This window comes from Suricata suricatta, chromosome 13 (assembly GCF_006229205.1).
Source record: "Suricata suricatta isolate VVHF042 chromosome 13, meerkat_22Aug2017_6uvM2_HiC, whole genome shotgun sequence".
Classification (NCBI taxonomy): domain Eukaryota; kingdom Metazoa; phylum Chordata; class Mammalia; order Carnivora; family Herpestidae; genus Suricata; species Suricata suricatta.
In genome coordinates this window covers 51,751,515-51,768,909 of record NC_043712.1, presented here as the reverse complement: position 1 = coordinate 51,768,909, position 17,395 = coordinate 51,751,515, and the positions used below count along the sequence as shown (strand labels likewise).

The following is a 17,395-nucleotide window of genomic DNA, read 5'->3' as shown; positions in this document are numbered from 1 at the left end:
ATTCAGTGACATTTGTCCACATCACAGTATCATTAAGAGGGGCTGACATTCATCTTATTTCAAAAAGAATTTGGATGTTAATAATTCAATACCATTAATTATGGCTTGTCTACAACTCAGTTTGATGCCATTGCTGTGGGCATGTAAATGTGACTGAAGTCTGTATGAAGTCTCTAAGCTCCACACTCTGTGCAGGACATGCTAATACTGCTAGCCAGTATTAGCCACAGGGACCTAATTAAAAGAAAATAAATTAATCTTACTGATGAAGCAATTCAAAGAACTTAGTCATTTACATTAATAAACCAACTCTTTATGTTAGCATAAAGTAGAAACAAGATACAGTTATTCAAAAACACGATCTTAAAATTTTTGCTCAGGAAATAATGAGGTGTTACTTTAAAAGCACTTAAAAATTGAAAATTATGTTTATGATATTGCTTGAATTATAATAAGCTGTGTATTACAAAACCCTTTCCATGCTGTAGCATGTGAGAAGTATACACAGTAGGAGAAAAGAGTCGACTCTTCAGATCACCTTGCCATTCACAAGCTCAGGAATTTAGTCTTCCAAAAACATTTTAGAAAGCCCTCTTTTGGTGATAGAAAATTAAAGCAGTTTAGCAGACCAACATATTCCACCATTAAAGATATTCGTTCTTATCCTGGGTCTGTTGAATTGGTCAGAACTATATTATGTGGTCCAGCTTCCAGATCTTGGTTGAAATGACATTTGCTCTTAAGGGAAGTGAAGAGAAAAACTGGTTTCTAAGTTTTTTTGTTTTTGTTTCTTTTTAATTCTAATCTGTTGAACTAATAAAACGGCATCTTGGCCTAATTTTAGAGTGAGGGCATTTTGCCTTGGTTTGATTGGCAAATACAACCATAGGCACTGAGAAGTAGGATTGAGGAAATGAGGGAATAAATTGTGAGAAGCACAGATGCTGTTCATGATTGTGAATGTGTGTATAATGGATTTGAAAATTACTGATAATTAAAATGAGTACGTTTGAACCCTCTGAGATGGTATTATGTTTTAATAGTTTTTCATAGTTTCAAAACATCATTAATTGTCATACGTTTGATGATTTTCTTTCCAGTGTTTTGAACATGAAGCAAAAAAATGGTTGTGCCATTGTTTTATCATACCTAAAATGTTTGTAGATTTATAAATCTCATTGAAATACTTTGTTTTCCATTGAAGAGCTTTGGTTCTAGAAATAAGAATAGTCTTCATAATTTTCTCAGTAATGTTGATTTTAGGGTAACTTTATTAGAAAGAGAAAAATGATTTGTCATCTCAGCATATGTTCATACAAATGACACCATTTTCTCCTAAAATATGTTAATTTGCCCCAATGATCTCTGTTTCTTAATTTTTTGGTTTTCATTTTAACTTAAAATTTTTATATGAGCTTAATAAATTGTGGGTGAAAATTTTGGATGGTTTTGAGGGAGACGATACAAAGAAATGTTTTGTGAGCCTATCACATTCTCCGTTGCGTGTCCGCATTTAGATAAATCATCTGGAGTACATCTGTAAAAACAAGTCTGATACAATGAGAGAGCTTCAGCAGACCCAGGAAGATACTTTCAACAAAGTAGCAGAGCAGATCAAAGCCCAGGAGAGCTGCTGGCACAAACAAAAGAAGGAACTGGAGCGGCAGTGCTCGGAGCTCCTCTCAGAGGCGCAGAAGAGGGCGCAGGTACACCCCCTGCCGAGAGCTTTAAGAAACGGGGCGCTCCAGTCTTTAGCTGTGTCACGTGTTTTCTTTTAGAACCAACGCCAAATCCGTTTAGAACTTTTTGAGAGCCCCAGACAACGTATTAGGCCCACATACATAAGATCATGCAAACACATACGCGTGATCACAGATGGATGTGTGTGTGCACGCGTGCATGTGTGTGTCTGCGTGTGTATCAAGGACTGTTATACTTAAGTTGGGATGTGGGTTTCTCATTAAAGCATCATAGAATGCACTGATGAAGTAAACGATGACATTGTATTTCCTTATCTATTTCTAAAATAAAAGGTTACGAGATTTGGTAAAATGTTGTCAATTTTAGTCTAGAGAATCCTTTTGTCCGGTTTAATCCAATTTTGGGGGATTGTATATGAACCGTCATTTTAATTCCTTTGGGGTTGAGATTTGTTATACTTCCTAATATTGTATGAAAACTAAAGTTGTAGACCCTGTAGCAAAATTATTGACTGTTGGATGAATTATGTCTTATTTGTTGGATTCTATTGAGAACAGAAGTTATGGATAGTTTACATAACCATATTTTTCCCTGTATCAATTGTTCTCAATATAATTTATGTTGTTAATTGTCATCCCTGCCCAATCAGGAATAAGATAATGATAGTGTATGCTTTTTTTTTTTTTTTTTTGGTATTGACTTTAATAATAGTTCATGTGTTGTCAAGATAAGATACTTAGGAACCCAATTCAGTGTTTATATGGACCTCTTTATTTGGTCCATACTTAACATTGGTTCATACTACTTATATTGGCAAGTTTAATTAAAAAGCATTATTTTTATTTGTTAATAAATAGTTTCAGGTTGTTTAAAATAAGACCATCTGCTTTCCCAAACATAAGGGCCCTATGTGAACTTATGCCTTCTTCTATGAATTTGAGTGAATTATACACTCTCTAAAAGTAACCATTTGTTCAGTGTTGCAGGGTGCTATGTGATATGATCTGCATTTCAAGGCACCTAGGTAGCTCAGTCAGTTGAGCCTCTGATTCTTGATTTTGGCTCAGGTCATGATCTCATGATTTGTGAGATGGAGCCCCGCCTGGAGCTCCCTGCGGACAGGTGGAACCTACCTGGGATTCTATCTCTCCCCCACCTCTGCCTCTCCCTGCACAAACGCTCTCTCTCTAAATAAACTGAAAACAAACAAACAAACAAAAATTTTACTCCAGAAAGTTCTTTTGTGTCTTCTTTCAGTTTCCACTCCATGGGCTACCATTGTTCTGATCCTATCATTATAGATTACTTTCACTTGCCCTTGAGTTTCCTCTCAATGGACTCATTCAGTATGTAGTGTTTGGTGGTTGACTTACTTCACTCAAAATATTTTTTTGATAGTCCTCCATGTTGTTGTGTATGTTGGTAATTCATTCTTTTTTATGGTCTAGTAGTATTCTATTTTATAATTATACCACAATTTGGTAGATTGTGAGTGCATGGATATTTGGGTTGTTTCTAGTTTTTGGCTGCCGTAATTAAAATTGCAACAAATATTATTGTGTAAGTATTTTGTTGGCATATGTTTTCATTTCTCTTGGTTAAGAGTGAAATTGCTAGGTCATGGTGTAGGTATATGTTTATAAAAACACCTATCAACATTTTTTCCAAAACAGCTGTGTTATTTTATATTTCCATGACCAAGATATGAGAGTTTCCATTTTTCTACATCCTCTGCAATATTTGGTATTGTCAGCCTTTAAAATTTTAGCCATCCTAGTTGTTTTGTCATGCTAAGTGGAATAAGTCAGGCAGAGGACAGATACCATATGTTTTCACTCATAGGTCTAACAGGAGAAACCTAACAGGGGACCATGGGAAGGGGAAAGGGGGGGGAAAGAGGTAGGGAGAGGGAGGGAGGCAAATCATTAGAGACTCTTGAATACTGGAAACAAATTGAGGGCTGGAGAGGGAGGGGGAACGAGGGGAAGGGGGGGTGATGGACATGGAGGAGGGCATTTGTTGGGAAGAGCACTTGGTATTATATGGAGACCAACTTGGTAATAAACTATTTTAAAAAAAGGTATTTCATTGTGGCTTTAATTCATGTTTTCTTGATGATTAATGATGTTCAGCACTTTTCATGTTCTTAATGACCATTCATATATTTCTTTTGTGAAGGGTCTTTCAAGTGTTTGCCCATTAAAAAACTGGGGTTCTTTGTGTTTTTATTATTGATTTGTAAGAGTCCTTTAGATATTCTGGATATAAATCCTTTGTTATATATATGTATCACAAATATTACCTTCTAATATCTCACTTTTCATGTTTTAATATTTCTTTTGATGATTGCAAGTTTTAAGATTTTCATGAAGTCCAACCTATAAATCATTTTCTCTTTTGAGTATTTTTATGTGATAAGCAATGTTTCTGTACCCCCAATGTAATAGGATAATCTCCTAGTGCTTCTTCTGGAAGTTTTCAAATTTTAGCTTTTATGATTAGGTTTGTGATCCATTTCAAATTAATATTTGTCTGTAATGTTAGGTAGAGGCTGAGGTTCATTTCCCCCCTGTATTTATTGGGTTCCCACACCATTGTTCATGACTTTACTTTTCTCATTGACAAGGATTGATCTCTTTGTGAAAAAAACTGACCATATAATAAGAATTGTAGATTTGTTATGTATCCCTACAGTTTTGCCTCTTTCAGAATGTCACATAAATGGAATCATACAGTATGTAGCCTTTTGGGTCTCTTTTTTTTTTCACTTGGCAGCATATGTTTGGGAATTATTCATGTTGTTGCACATATCAGTAGTTCATTCCTTTTTACTACTGAGTTATATTCCATTGGGTGGATGTACTACTGTTTGTTTATACTTGCTGATGGGCCTTTGGGTTGTTTTTGTTTTCTAGCAATTATGACTAAAGAAGCTTTAAATATTCATGGATATGTTATTGTGTGATCATAAATTTTCATTTCTCTCGGGTAAATACTTAGAGGAGTGTGCTTTCTGGTTATATGGTAAGCACATATTTATATGATATAAATGGTTATATGGTAAGAAACTATGAAATGGTTTTCTCAAGTGGCTGTACCATTTTGAGTTCCCACTTGCAATGTAAGGGAGTTCTAAATGCTCGATATCTGAGCCAGCATGTTGTTTCATAATGTTTTTGTCTTTTTTAGATATTCTAGTGGGTGTGTAGTGATTGTGGTTTTGATTTCTGTCTTCCCTAATGAATAATAATACTGAGTATTTTTTTTCATATGCTTATTTGCCATCTGTATGTATTGATCGGTGAATTATCTGTTCGCATCTTTTGCCCACTCTATTTTAACTTTACTTATTTTGAGAGAGGGAGAGAGAGAGAGAGAGAAAGTGCAGGTGCCAAAGGGGCAGGGAGAAGGAGGGAGAGAGAGAATCCCAAGCAGACTCTGAGCTGTCAGCACAGAGCCCGATGTGGGGCTCCATCCTATGAACAATGAGATCATGACCTGAGCCAAAATCAAGTATTGGACGTTTAACCAACTGAGCCACCCAGGTGCTCCTTTTTTTGCCCACTTTTTAACTGGGTTGCTTGTTTTCTTGTTGCTGAATTTTGAGAGTTTATATTTTGTTAGATAAGTGATTTGCAAATATTTTCTCCCATTTACATAAAGGTCTTTTTTGCAAAGCAAATGTTTTAAATTTTTATAAAGTCCACCTTATCAATTTTTTCTTTTATGGATTATGTCTTTAGTATTTTATCTAAGAACTCTTTGCTTAGTGTAAGATTATCAAGATTTCCTCCTGTGTTTTCTTCTATAGGTTTTGTAGTTTTAGGTTTTACATATAGGCCTATGATTCATTTTCAGTTGATTTTTATAAAGATATAAAGTATGAGTTGATGTCCATATTTTCATATGGGTATTTAGTTAGTCCAGGACTATTTGTTGAAAGATTATCCTTTCTCTATTGAATTGCCTTTGTACTCTGTCAATTTCCTCTATTTGTGTTAATCTATTTCTATACTTTTTCTACTTTTCCATTTATTTATATGTCTATTCATTTTTAATACTACACTGAGTTGATTTTTGTAGCTTTTTAGTAAGTCTTGAAATTAGGGAGTATGACTCTTCCAACTTTTCTCATTTCCTATCATTTTTTTTATTGGATAAACTTAACAGATAACATTCTATAAATTTAAGGTATATATTGTGTTACTTGGATACATTTTTATATGTAATATAGTTGCCATTGTAATGATATTTATCACATTACATACTTTCAGTACAACATTATTATTATTATTATTGCTGTTCAACAAACTGTACATTTAATCTCTATGGCTATTTTAGTACTCATTACAGGTTTATACCCTTAAACAACATCTCTACTGTACTCCTCCATCCCATGGTAACCATCATTTTCTTTTCTTTTTTTAAATTTTTATTTTTAGCATGTTTGGTCGTTTAAGATTCCATGTTTAAGTGATACCATATAGTACATCTCTTTGTCTGGCCTTTTCCATTTAGCATAATGTGCTCAAGGTCCATCTGTGATTTTGCAAATGATAGGATATCCTCCTTTCCCATGGCTGAATATTATTTTATTTTGCATATATACCACATCTTTTTCTATCCATTCATACATTAGTGGGCTTTTGGCTGCTTGCATATTGTGGCTATTATAGTCAATAGTGTTGCAGTAAACATGGGGGTGTGTATGTCTCATTGAATTCCTGTTTTTATTTCCTTTGAGTATATTCCCAGAAATGGAGTTGCTGGAATGTATGGTAAGTGTATTTTCAAGTTTTTGAGTGACTTTCACATTGTTTTCCGTAGTGGTTGCACTAATTTACATTCCCACATTCTTACCAGCACCTGCTGTCTCTTGTCTTCTTAATGATAGCCATTCCAGCGGGTATGAGGTGACATCTCAGTGCGATTTTTATTTCATTTCCCTGATGATTTAGTGATGTTGAGTATCTGCTCATGTGTTTTATGACTATTTTGATGTCCTCTTTGGATAAATGTCTCTTTAGTTCTTCTTCCCATTTAAAAAATGGGAGTGTTTATTCATTCTTAAGTTGTGTTAGTTCTTTATATACTTTGGATATTAACCCCTTCTGTCATACATGGTTTCAAAATTTTTTCCCCATTTTGTAGGCTGTTTTTTTAATGTTAGTTTCTTTTGCTGTGCAGTTCTGAGTTTGATGTAGTCCTGTTTGTTGATTTTGGTTTTGTTGTTTGTGCTATTGGTGTCAGGTACAAAAAAAAATCATTGCTAAGTATCAGTGAGCTTCTTTCCTATCTTCTAGGAGTTTTTTGGTATTAGGTGTTATATTTAAGTCTTTGATACATTATTATTATTTTTGTAAGTTATGTGAGTTAGGGGTCTGATTTCATTATTTTGCAGGTGTTTCTCTAAATTTCCCAGTACCATTTGAAGAGAGTATCTTTTACCCAGTGGGTGTTCTGGGTTCTCTTGTCAAATACTAGTTGACAGTATGTGCTGAGATTTAATTCTGGACTCTCTGTTCTGGTCTGTGTGTCTTATTTTATGCCAGTATCATACTTTTTTTTATTACTATGGCTTGCTGATGATATGATCTTATATGTAAAAACTTAAAAAAGCAATAAAAAACTGTTGGGATTAATCAATGATTACAGTAAAGTAGCAGGTTAGCAAAATCAACTTTTAGAAATCATGAAATATTGGAAAAAGAAATAAAGAAAACTCTCCCATTCACAATAGCATCGAAAACAATAAAATACTTGGAAATAAGTTTTACCAAGAAAGTGAAAGATCTGTTCGGTGAAAACTGTAAGACTTTGTTGAAAGAAATCAAAGACACAAACAAATGGAAAGACACCCTGTGTTCATCAGTTGGAAGATTTCGTATTGTCAGAATGGCTGTACCACTCAAAAGCCATCTACAGATTCAGTGCATTCCATGTCAAAATACCAAAAGCATTATTCACAGAAACAGAAGAAACTATCCTAAAGTTTGTATGGAAACACAAAAGACCACAATAGCCAAAGCAGTCCTGAGAAAAAAGAACAAACCAGAGATATCACCCTTTCTGATTTCAAACTATCCTATCAGTGTTATGAACTCACTTCTTTTATTCTAAATGTGCAGGAAGGCATAGCAATTCATTTTCCTAACTAAGGGAATCACTTACCACAAATGCTAATTTTTAAAGAGAAGCTCTTGGGGTGCCTAGCTGGCTTAGCCAGTAGAGCACGTGACTTTTGATCTCAGGGTTGTGAGTTCGAGCCCCATGTTGGGTATAGAGATAACTTAAAATAAAATCTTAAAAAAAAGAAAAGCTCTCACTGAAGACTTTTTTCTGAGGGATGTATAGCACCCTACGCTTTGATCCATGGGTAGGCAAATTGAAAGTATCATTTTTCATTTTCTTAAAAGTCATTAATAATATAAATTGTCATATTGTTTATATTATTTATATACATATTTACATTTTTATGAAATATAATTGAATACACAGCAGCAATTCATTTGAGTTTTATATTGGGTAAAATGCTATTATAATGCATATTAAAGGATGTATACATTTTATTTTAAGAAATTTTGTCATGATTATTTCTGCATTTGTGCTTTCTCCCCCAAAGCTGCAATGCAAATTACATTATTTTCATTTTATATTACTTTATGTATTTTCAAAAGTTATGTTGATAACATAAAGAAGAAAAATCCACAGTCGTGCAGGCTGTAGGTTGTAGAGGATGTTTGGTGTTAGATGAACGTGGCTGTCTCAAGGGGCCATCCGCTGGAACACACGTGACTTATCTAGAGCGCCCTGAGTTTGATATTTGGTTCCTGCAAAGAAATGGTAAGAGACAGGTAGTTAAGTAAAAAACAGTTTTTGGACTCGAATTGCTTTTATCTGAAAAAACTCAGTAGAATTATTTGCAAGATTTTCAACTGTGTAAGCTTTAAAATTAGTACGAATGCAATTAGATAAAGGATGCTTGTAGGACAGGACCCTTGGTTCTAGTATCTCAGCATGTTTTTAGCATTAGGTGAAATGTGCTAGCCACATGGTTGGGAAACTCTTAAATTTAAATACTTGGGAGCCATCGTGTGAATACATCTCAGGCATGTGTGCCTGCTGAAGCATCTGGCTGAGAGCCACGCTACTACTCTTCCCAGGTTTGCTTTTGTAATCTGAGTATTTTTGTTCTTATAGCCTTTCTTTCTGAAAACGATGGAATTACTGGAATAGGAGCTTCCTTAGTAGAAGTAAAGATTTTTTTCCCTATCAGTTAAGTATGGTTAGCCTTGATGTAATATTTATTGTAGACACTTTAGGTTTATTTGACATTTTAGTAAAATCCTCTTCTATCACAAAACTAAGAGCCCCTTTGGCAAGATATCTGGATTAGTGTTATTACATGTTGAAACTTTTTTTTCTTGTTAATTGAATTCCAAAAATATTCAGAGCTCAGCTTGTTTGTATTGTTGGAGCTGACAGGCTATATACATGCCTGCCTGGAATGGTTCACAGGGAATTAGTTTGACACCGTCCTGGGCACACCAGGCATTGACGGGCTCTGAGTTGGTGTGAAGGGGGCACCTCTAATGAAATATTTCTAATAATTTCATTAGCAGTCAGAAACATCTGACTGCTTCTCAAATAATTGCTTTAGAAATTGTTTTTTCTTATTAAGGCCATGAATTGAATTTGCTGAATGCTCAATAGAGTATTCAACATTTTTTTCTAACTTTGCTTGCCTCCTCTGACTCAAGCCTTAACAACATCCACGTGGAATAGGTCATTTAAGAATAATTTCTGTTCTGCAAATGAAGAAACTTGGTTCAGAGAACTGAAGCCACTTATTTGTGTAGTAAGGAAGTTGTAGAGTTGGAATTAGAATGGAAGTAACAGATGTAAACTCCTCAGTCTCTTGCTTGGTGTTCCGAAATTGCAAAGTGAATGGTATGTGCCAGTTTTTTTCTTTTTAATTTTCAGTCTCTCTTTTTTTAAATGTTTATTTATTATTTTTGAGAGACAGGGGGGCAGAGGCAGAGAGAGAGAGAGAGAGAGAGAGAGAGAGGATCTATCTAAAAAGGGCTCTGTGCAGACAGCAGAGAGCCCAAAATGGGGCTCAAACTCATGAATGATGAGATCACGACCTGAGTTGAAGTCAGATGCTCAGCCAACTGAGCCACCAGGTGCCCCTATGCTGTTTTAATGTATTGTCACCATCCTTATCTTCCTGTCCTTTTCACATTATACTACAGCATTGTTTCTTTTAGAAATATATACTGTTTTGTATATCAAGTAATAAAATGAAAATGGGTCTAGTGGCTGATCGATTTCATATATCTTGAAGTCACATTTCCAAGTGAGTCTTGATTAATTAGTCATCAAACATGATAATGTGTGAAAAAATCTAACCAGTGACACCCTGTCAGCCATCCACAGATACTAGGTCCCTTATCTCTTATTTCTCTCAGACTTCTTTTCTTCTGAGAGACTGAGTTTTTTGTATATTATATTGCAGAATTGCTGCTATAGGTAGGAGTATCAAGACCACTTTTACATCATGCATTTAATATTAATAAAAATATACTTTACATGGTATATACCAGATATATATGACACTGTGTTTCATGCTGTGGTACTAACAAAGAGATATAATACTTAGTTCTTTCTTCAAAAACTGTCCAATTTGATTGGGAAGTCATCATATAAACACATGAGAAATCAAGAATGTAAAATTTTCACAACAACTGTGTGTAATTAATTCCCAAGAGAATGCTATAAACTTAGAAGAGAGGTGGTCACAGTTTTTAAAAAACTTTATTTTGAGAGACAGAGTGTGAACAGGGGATGGATGGGCAGAGAGAGAGGGAGACACAAAATCTGAATCAGGCTTCAGGCTCTGAGCTAATGGTCAGCACAGAGCCTGACGTGGGGCTTGAACCCATGAACCATGAGATCATGACCTGACCTGAAGTTGGACACTCAACTGACTGAGTCACCCAGGCGCCCTGAGATGGTCACAGTTTGAAGTATTTAAAGAGAAGACTTGAGCCAACCTAGCACTGTTGCTACAGTCTGAAAACCCAGAAGGAAGACCTAAGGCAGATTGGAACTGAGGGGTAGTGCTGACTTACCAACAGTATGAAGCAGTATCTTTTAACAGTCGACAAATGAACCATCTTGCCCATGTTGACACTTTTATTCTCAGTCTAATGATAAGGAGCACTCTGTTCTTTTGAAGGTTGGGTTTATCCAAAGGGCGTTTTGTAGTTTGTACTGCTTTAGATATAAGAGTAAACACAGGCACGTACCATTTTGGCACATAATAATTTTGCCATCCTAAACTTACCAAATGAAGATCGTGTTTTTAAGTTAAGTAAATAATCATTATGAGATTTGAGTATATATATATATATATATGCCAGACAATGGACTTTCTAGGTCATATGGTAACTCCATATTTAATGTTTGAAGGAGCTGCCAAGCTATTTTCAAAAGCTGATGCATCATTTTAACATCTCCACCAGCAACGAATGGGGCTTGCATTTTGTTCACAAAATGTGCTTTATTTGTAACAGAGACGCATAGGATAAGCAGGTGAATTTATTCTATTTTACAAAACATTACCATTGCCTAAAAAGACATGGTATACAGCCTGTAAAAATAAGACATTTTTAATGAAGTCCTTTGATATCTATGTGTCATTGAATGTCCAGTGTGCATTTTATCTTTTGCCAGCATAAAGAATAAGAACTCAGGAAGCAGAAGTGATAAAAAAAAAAGAATTTTATTCTCTAGGGAAGTGTCTACTTTCTGGCCCAGAGTCTCACAGTTCATGGAACACTGTAAGGCGTGCCATGGAGCCTGTGTGTTTCAGGAAGTAGGTGGGTGATTCATTAAGCAAAGGAGGTATCTTTTCCCCCCATTTTGGATGCACTTTGAATTTATCAGACATTAGAGGAGAACTAGTGAAATTATATAGTACTTTTGATACGCCAAAGAAATCTGTGTAAAAGATATCCATACTATATTTGCAAGTTTTTTTTATTCTTCAAGATAAGAGTGTTGTTTTGGAGGAATTTGCAAATATTATTTTTGAAATTAAGCACACTGAAGAGCAGGTTATTTCAGTACTAGGAATGCTTTTGTCCCATTTGAAGGCAATATTCCTTATGTTTGCTTAAAAAATATTGGCCTTCCATCTCCTTAGGTAAAGAACGTAAGGGAAAAATTGCTCTTATTGCTGTTTCCAGTGTTACTATCAAACAAGCTTTGTTCTTCAAGAATAATTCACAGTAAATAATGCAGTACTTTTGAAGATCCCTGTGGAATATCAGAATTAATTTTAAAACAGAACTCTGACATGCCAATAATTATATTTAGAAATGATATCTTTTTTTGATTATACTTTCCTTCTTTTTACATTTATAAAGCTTCTTATTCATTGGGTATTTATTCAGTGCCTATTACAGGCAAAAAGCTGTGGTAAGCACCAAGGAACATCTTATAAAGGATTGTTTAATTTGTTCAATATTTAATAAATACCTACAGGGCATAGAGTACTGTAAATAGAGTATTTACTTCAGTAAATATTTTCTGGCCTCTAGGAACTAGCATTCTATTGCGTTTGAGGGAGAAGAGATATACACACACAAAATAAATAAGTAGCAGTGTAGGAATTAAAAGTGTGAGTGGTATAATTAAGTTCAGAGAAGGTCAAGGTCACTATGAGTGAGAAGTATAGTAAAAGGAAAATAGATAGACCCTGAAATGGGCTCTGAAGACTGCTAGGATTTGAATGGCATTAGGGGAGTTGGAAGGGAAAGGACCCGGGAGTGCGAGGGAGCATGGTTAGATAGCGAAGAGTGGTGAGGTTCTTGTCTGAATAGTAAAGGAGCAGACCGTTCTCTCCTTTTTCATCAAGTTGAGGATTGTGGGAGAAGGTAAAGCCTTTACAGCAGAAGGCATGTGGGAATGTTGTGACTTGAGGAGAGAACCTTGGTTCAGTAAAGACAAAGATGTTAAACAATAGGATCGACGGATGTAATGGAACAGTGGCATGGAAATGGATCAGGGTGTATTTTGTAGGCAAACCCATCGGTGCCTGCTGATGGCTTTGATTTGGGAATGTGGAGGATAAGGTGAAGGAAGGAACAAAGACCAACTACAAAGTTTTTGACTTGAGCAATTCGGTGGATGTTGGTGCCATTTATTGATATAAAGAGGGCTATTATGAGCACCTTTAGGAGGCAACTCAATAGTACTGGACTGGATACTTTTGCTTGAGATGGCTGTGAGATGGCTAAGTGGAGATGTGTCCTGGGCAGTCAGATCTGTGGTTCTGGATTTGAGTGGAGACAGCAGGGATGCACAAATGTAATTGATAAGAAATGAACAAAACTCACATTAAGTATTAATATTATTGAATTTTTTATGTGGTTAACTTAATATTTGTCAATAAGAGCTCTAAAAATTTAAATGTTTAACTTGATTACTTTTAAATATTTAATTCACCCTGCTAATTAATTCTAGTTATCTAGTTGAATATTGGTCTGGTTGATTTTTTAAAAAATAATTATTGATGCTTGGTGTGTTGATTATAATTACTTAAACCAAGAATGGATGAGGGCAGCAGATGGTTATTAGACACTTAGATAGTCTTTGGAATCTGTTTATTTTTATTTATAAGCAGACTTCACATATATTCATCTTATTTTACTGTTTTAGCAATCTGTGAATGGCATCTGAGTCTTCTGACATCATCCATAGTGGTGGTAATTAATATTAATCTGTACTTTTAAATACATAATCACTACAAATGATCAAAATTTAGGGGCCATAGATGACATGAGGACCTTAAAAAATTGCTTTAGTACATCACCACTCACTACCTCTACTAGGTAGCCGAAAATGGAAACTGGCCATATAAGTCCAGAATCCCAGTTCTGTTTTTAAGACATTCCAGCTTGTTCCTGGTTTTCTGTCTGTTGAGAGAAGTGGGGTGTTTTGGGTAATGGAGTTCAAATTTTTATCCGTTTCCATCCACGTTTGTAGGCAAACCCATCGGTGCCTGCTGATGGCTTTGATTTGGGAATGTGTTAGCTTCAACCTGATGCTCCGAAGTGGGCCGCTGTATTCGGTAGATCTGTCACGTGCTACCACTAACTCTTTTCCAGAACAGGCTAGCTTTACTTTCAGCTCTCATCCCGTTCTTGTTTTTTTAAATTTTTATTTAATTTATTTCTAAAATTTAATTCTGGTTTAGTAAATATACTTTCAGCTCTCTGTCAACAGCCCATTTGGTTCTGACCAATGCCTTCAAATATTATTTTGAAACATTTAATATATCATTAGCAAATGTATCCATTCACTATTTTTTTTTCACAAAAAAGTAATTTTTGTTGAAAATAGACTTCTGCCTGACACTTTGAGATCTGTGAATACGTTCCTCCTGGAACCTGATTAGGTTAATTTTATTTCTACTACCTAGCTATGACCAGTATGCCTTTTTTATCTTGGATTTTCTATAAATTTCCTGTTTCCCCCTCTAATTGAATTGGTGGAATTGACCTTGGAGACAATGTGGAATTAACCTTTGTAAATATTTGTTCCTCGTCCCATCTCTGCTCCCTGCAATTTTACCTGTGGTGGTGTTTATTAATATTTCGGATTGTCCCATCCATTAACTAAAGTAGAGTGACTTCTAGGATTTTATGGCTTCTCATGGCTTTCCAGTTAGTTTAAATTCCTTCACTTAATCATCTTTTATCGACTTACTTGTCAGTTTTCCATCATTGTCCTCTTTTTTTCAGGCATTCTGAATTATTTGTACTTCCTTAGAAAACAGTATCTGGTTTTGGCTCTTACTCTTCCACGTGCTGGTCCTTCTGCTTTCTTTAGCCCACGGTACATGTCAGCTTTCCCTTTTCTTAAATGTTGCCCTCCTTGAAGGGGTGTCTCACATCTGCTTCCAAGCAGTCCGCTTGGCTAGTGTTTCTCAGACATCCTTGCTTCTTTCAGCTGCTCCCAGTGGAACACCATTTCCTTTACAAGTGTCTTTGCGTGGAGCTCTGGGACAGTGTTCCAGTGATGAAATACTGCTGCCACAGCTTGCCCGTCAGTTAGGGGCAAGCTGCAATTCCTTTATGTACCCATTCCTTTATTTTTCACAGGAGTACCACAGATATGGCTGGCTCAGACTTTAGAGAAGAGTCAGAGTTAAATAAAGGCAATTATAGTATAGAAACATTTTATTAAGCATTTTCAAGCTTATTTATTTGATTTATTTTGAAAGAGAGAGAGAGTATGGGAGGGGCAGAGAGAGGAAGTGAGAGAGATAATCCTAAGGAAGCTCTGCACTGCCAGCCCAACGTGGGGCTCAGTCTCCTGAACCGTGAGATCGTGACTGGAGCAGAAATCAAGAGTCGGATGCTTAACCTACTGAACCACCCAGAATCCCCTGTAGTATAGAAACATTTAAAACCATGTCTAAAATATAGTGTTTCCCCTGCCCTGAGGAAGGCATCCAAGAAGTTGAATCCTTCAGAGAGTGGCTGGCTTCTTACCAATTTCTTTAACTCCTTAGTGCTCAGGACCGTACCTATGACGACCTTCTTCTACTCACTCTGCCCTTATTGGGAATCTCTTGACATCATATTGTGAAGTCATCAAGGGTTTGTGTGATTTTCCCCAACTCGTATCATTAAATTCTTTTCGGGTAGCCAAGGAGCCACACCTTATCACTATTTTTTAAATTCTATTACATACCTCACCACCACTTGTCCTTTGTCATTATCCCTCCAAAGGCCTGTCAACATCATTTTGTGCAAACTTGCTTTTGGGTACCTCTGGCAGTCTGGCATAGTTTGATCATAGCATTACACCACAATAATTGGTGTGCTTGTCTGTTTTCCTAGCACATGGAATTTAGTGAACCAATAAATGTTTATTGAGTGATAAATGAATCAGTAAAGGAAATTGGAATCTGTTATCTTCTGAAATTTACTCTACCTCAGCAGTTCCTTAATGATCAGGCGTAAGATTTCATAGAGAACTATTTTATTTTCTAGCAATTAAAATATGTTGTCTGCAGTTAAAATTTCTTTGGTTTCAAATTGTTGTGGATTGCAAATTCCTTGATGAGGGAAAAAGGATCAAAGAGATGCTGAGGCCCAGCTTACCGTTAGTTATTTCCTCCCACCACTGGAGCTGTGCTTTGTTCCATGTCCTGTCTAGAGAAGTTAGTAAGAAAGAGCTGAAATGAGAGAGTTTAGCCTGCAAGCCAGTCCCTCCTCACCCAGTCAATGGCAGACAGTCAAGTGCTATTTGTTATATTGTTGATTTAACCCTTTGCTTATTCTGGCAAAAAGTAAAGTCTTTTTACATATAGGAAAACTTCTGGTGATGTAATTTGTTTAATAGCAGGAAGTGAAAGTGAGGAATGGAAGAGGAGAAATTTTTCTTTCTAAATATGTGTATTTATGCATAGATATGTGGGAAATTTATGAAGTGCTTTCAAAGTTATGTGTTCTGTGTTATGTAAAGCTTCTGTGTAAGAGGATTTAACCATCAACAGGCACATTTAGGGGCACCTGGGTGGCTCAGTCCGTTAAGTGTCTGACTTCAGCTCAGGTCATGATCTCTCACAGTTCTTGGGTTCGAGCCCTGCATTGGGCTCTGTGCTGACAGCTCAGAGCCTGGAGCCTGCTTCACGTTCTGTGTTTCCCTTTCTCTCTGCCCCTTCCCCCCTCATACTCTGTCTCTCTCTCAAATATAAACGTTAATTTTTTTTAAATAAACATGCCCATTTAGATCTAAGCTGTTGCTGTGTCTTAACATATTTTTTGAATATTTGGATTTGGATTATTTGGATATTGGAACATGGGTTTTTGAAGAATTAGTTGTCAGTAAAAGTTTGCTTTCTTCCTATAAAGAGGAAGGAATTAAATGCCTGGTTGTTTAAAATATTTTGACTTCTCTTGTAGAAATATCAAGAAATTGCTGAAAAAAATATGGAAAAGTTGAACCGTATTGAGAAGTCACATGAACAGTTGGTTCTCGAAAATTCACGCTTCAAAACTGCCTTATCACAGACTCAAAGGGAACAAGCGTCCTTGTTGGCAGCCTGCGCGCTGATGGCTGGTGCCTTATATCCTCTCTACAGCCGGTCATGTGCCTTGTCTACGCAGAGAGATTTTCTCCAGGAGCAGGTCAACACCTTTGAGTTGTTCAAAATGGAAGTTAGAACTCTAGCCCAGGCTTTGTCAACTGTAGAGGAAAAGAAGCAAGAGGACACTAAGATGAAGAAAAAGCCATTCAAAGGATTGATACGTGTATTCCGGAAAGGTGTGATTGCAATTTTGGCAGCAAATAGGCTCAAGATTTTGGGCCAATCATGTGCTTCTCTTTTTACCTGGATGGAAAGCTTCAAAGAAGGCATAGGCATGTTAGTGTGTACAGGAGAGCCCAAAGACAAGCATAAATTTCCAAGTAAGATAATTTAAGCTTTTTTAAAATTTAAGTTAACTGTAAGGACATACAATGTGACCAGGCTTAGCCATTATGTAAAAACTTAAAAAATCATTTAATATGTCAAGTCATGTAACATCGTCTCATGTGTATGTAGATATGTGTGTGGGTATGGGTAAATGTATATCTATGTATAAATTAGGTTTTGAATTTTTTGTTATAAGCA

General features: G+C 35.9%; 1 protein-coding gene across 1 annotated transcript in view; it reads left to right on the top strand.

The window, feature by feature from the left end:
• The window catches only part of CCDC171 (coiled-coil domain containing 171), a 287,055-nt gene that overhangs the window by 109,739 nt on the left and 159,921 nt on the right, over positions 1 to 17,395 (top strand). The window contains exons 17-18 of the mRNA XM_029919663.1: positions 1,518 to 1,706; positions 16,686 to 17,190. Of these exons, the coding sequence (XP_029775523.1) occupies positions 1,518 to 1,706; positions 16,686 to 17,190 (694 nt within the window). The remainder of the gene's footprint in view (positions 1 to 1,517; positions 1,707 to 16,685; positions 17,191 to 17,395) is intronic.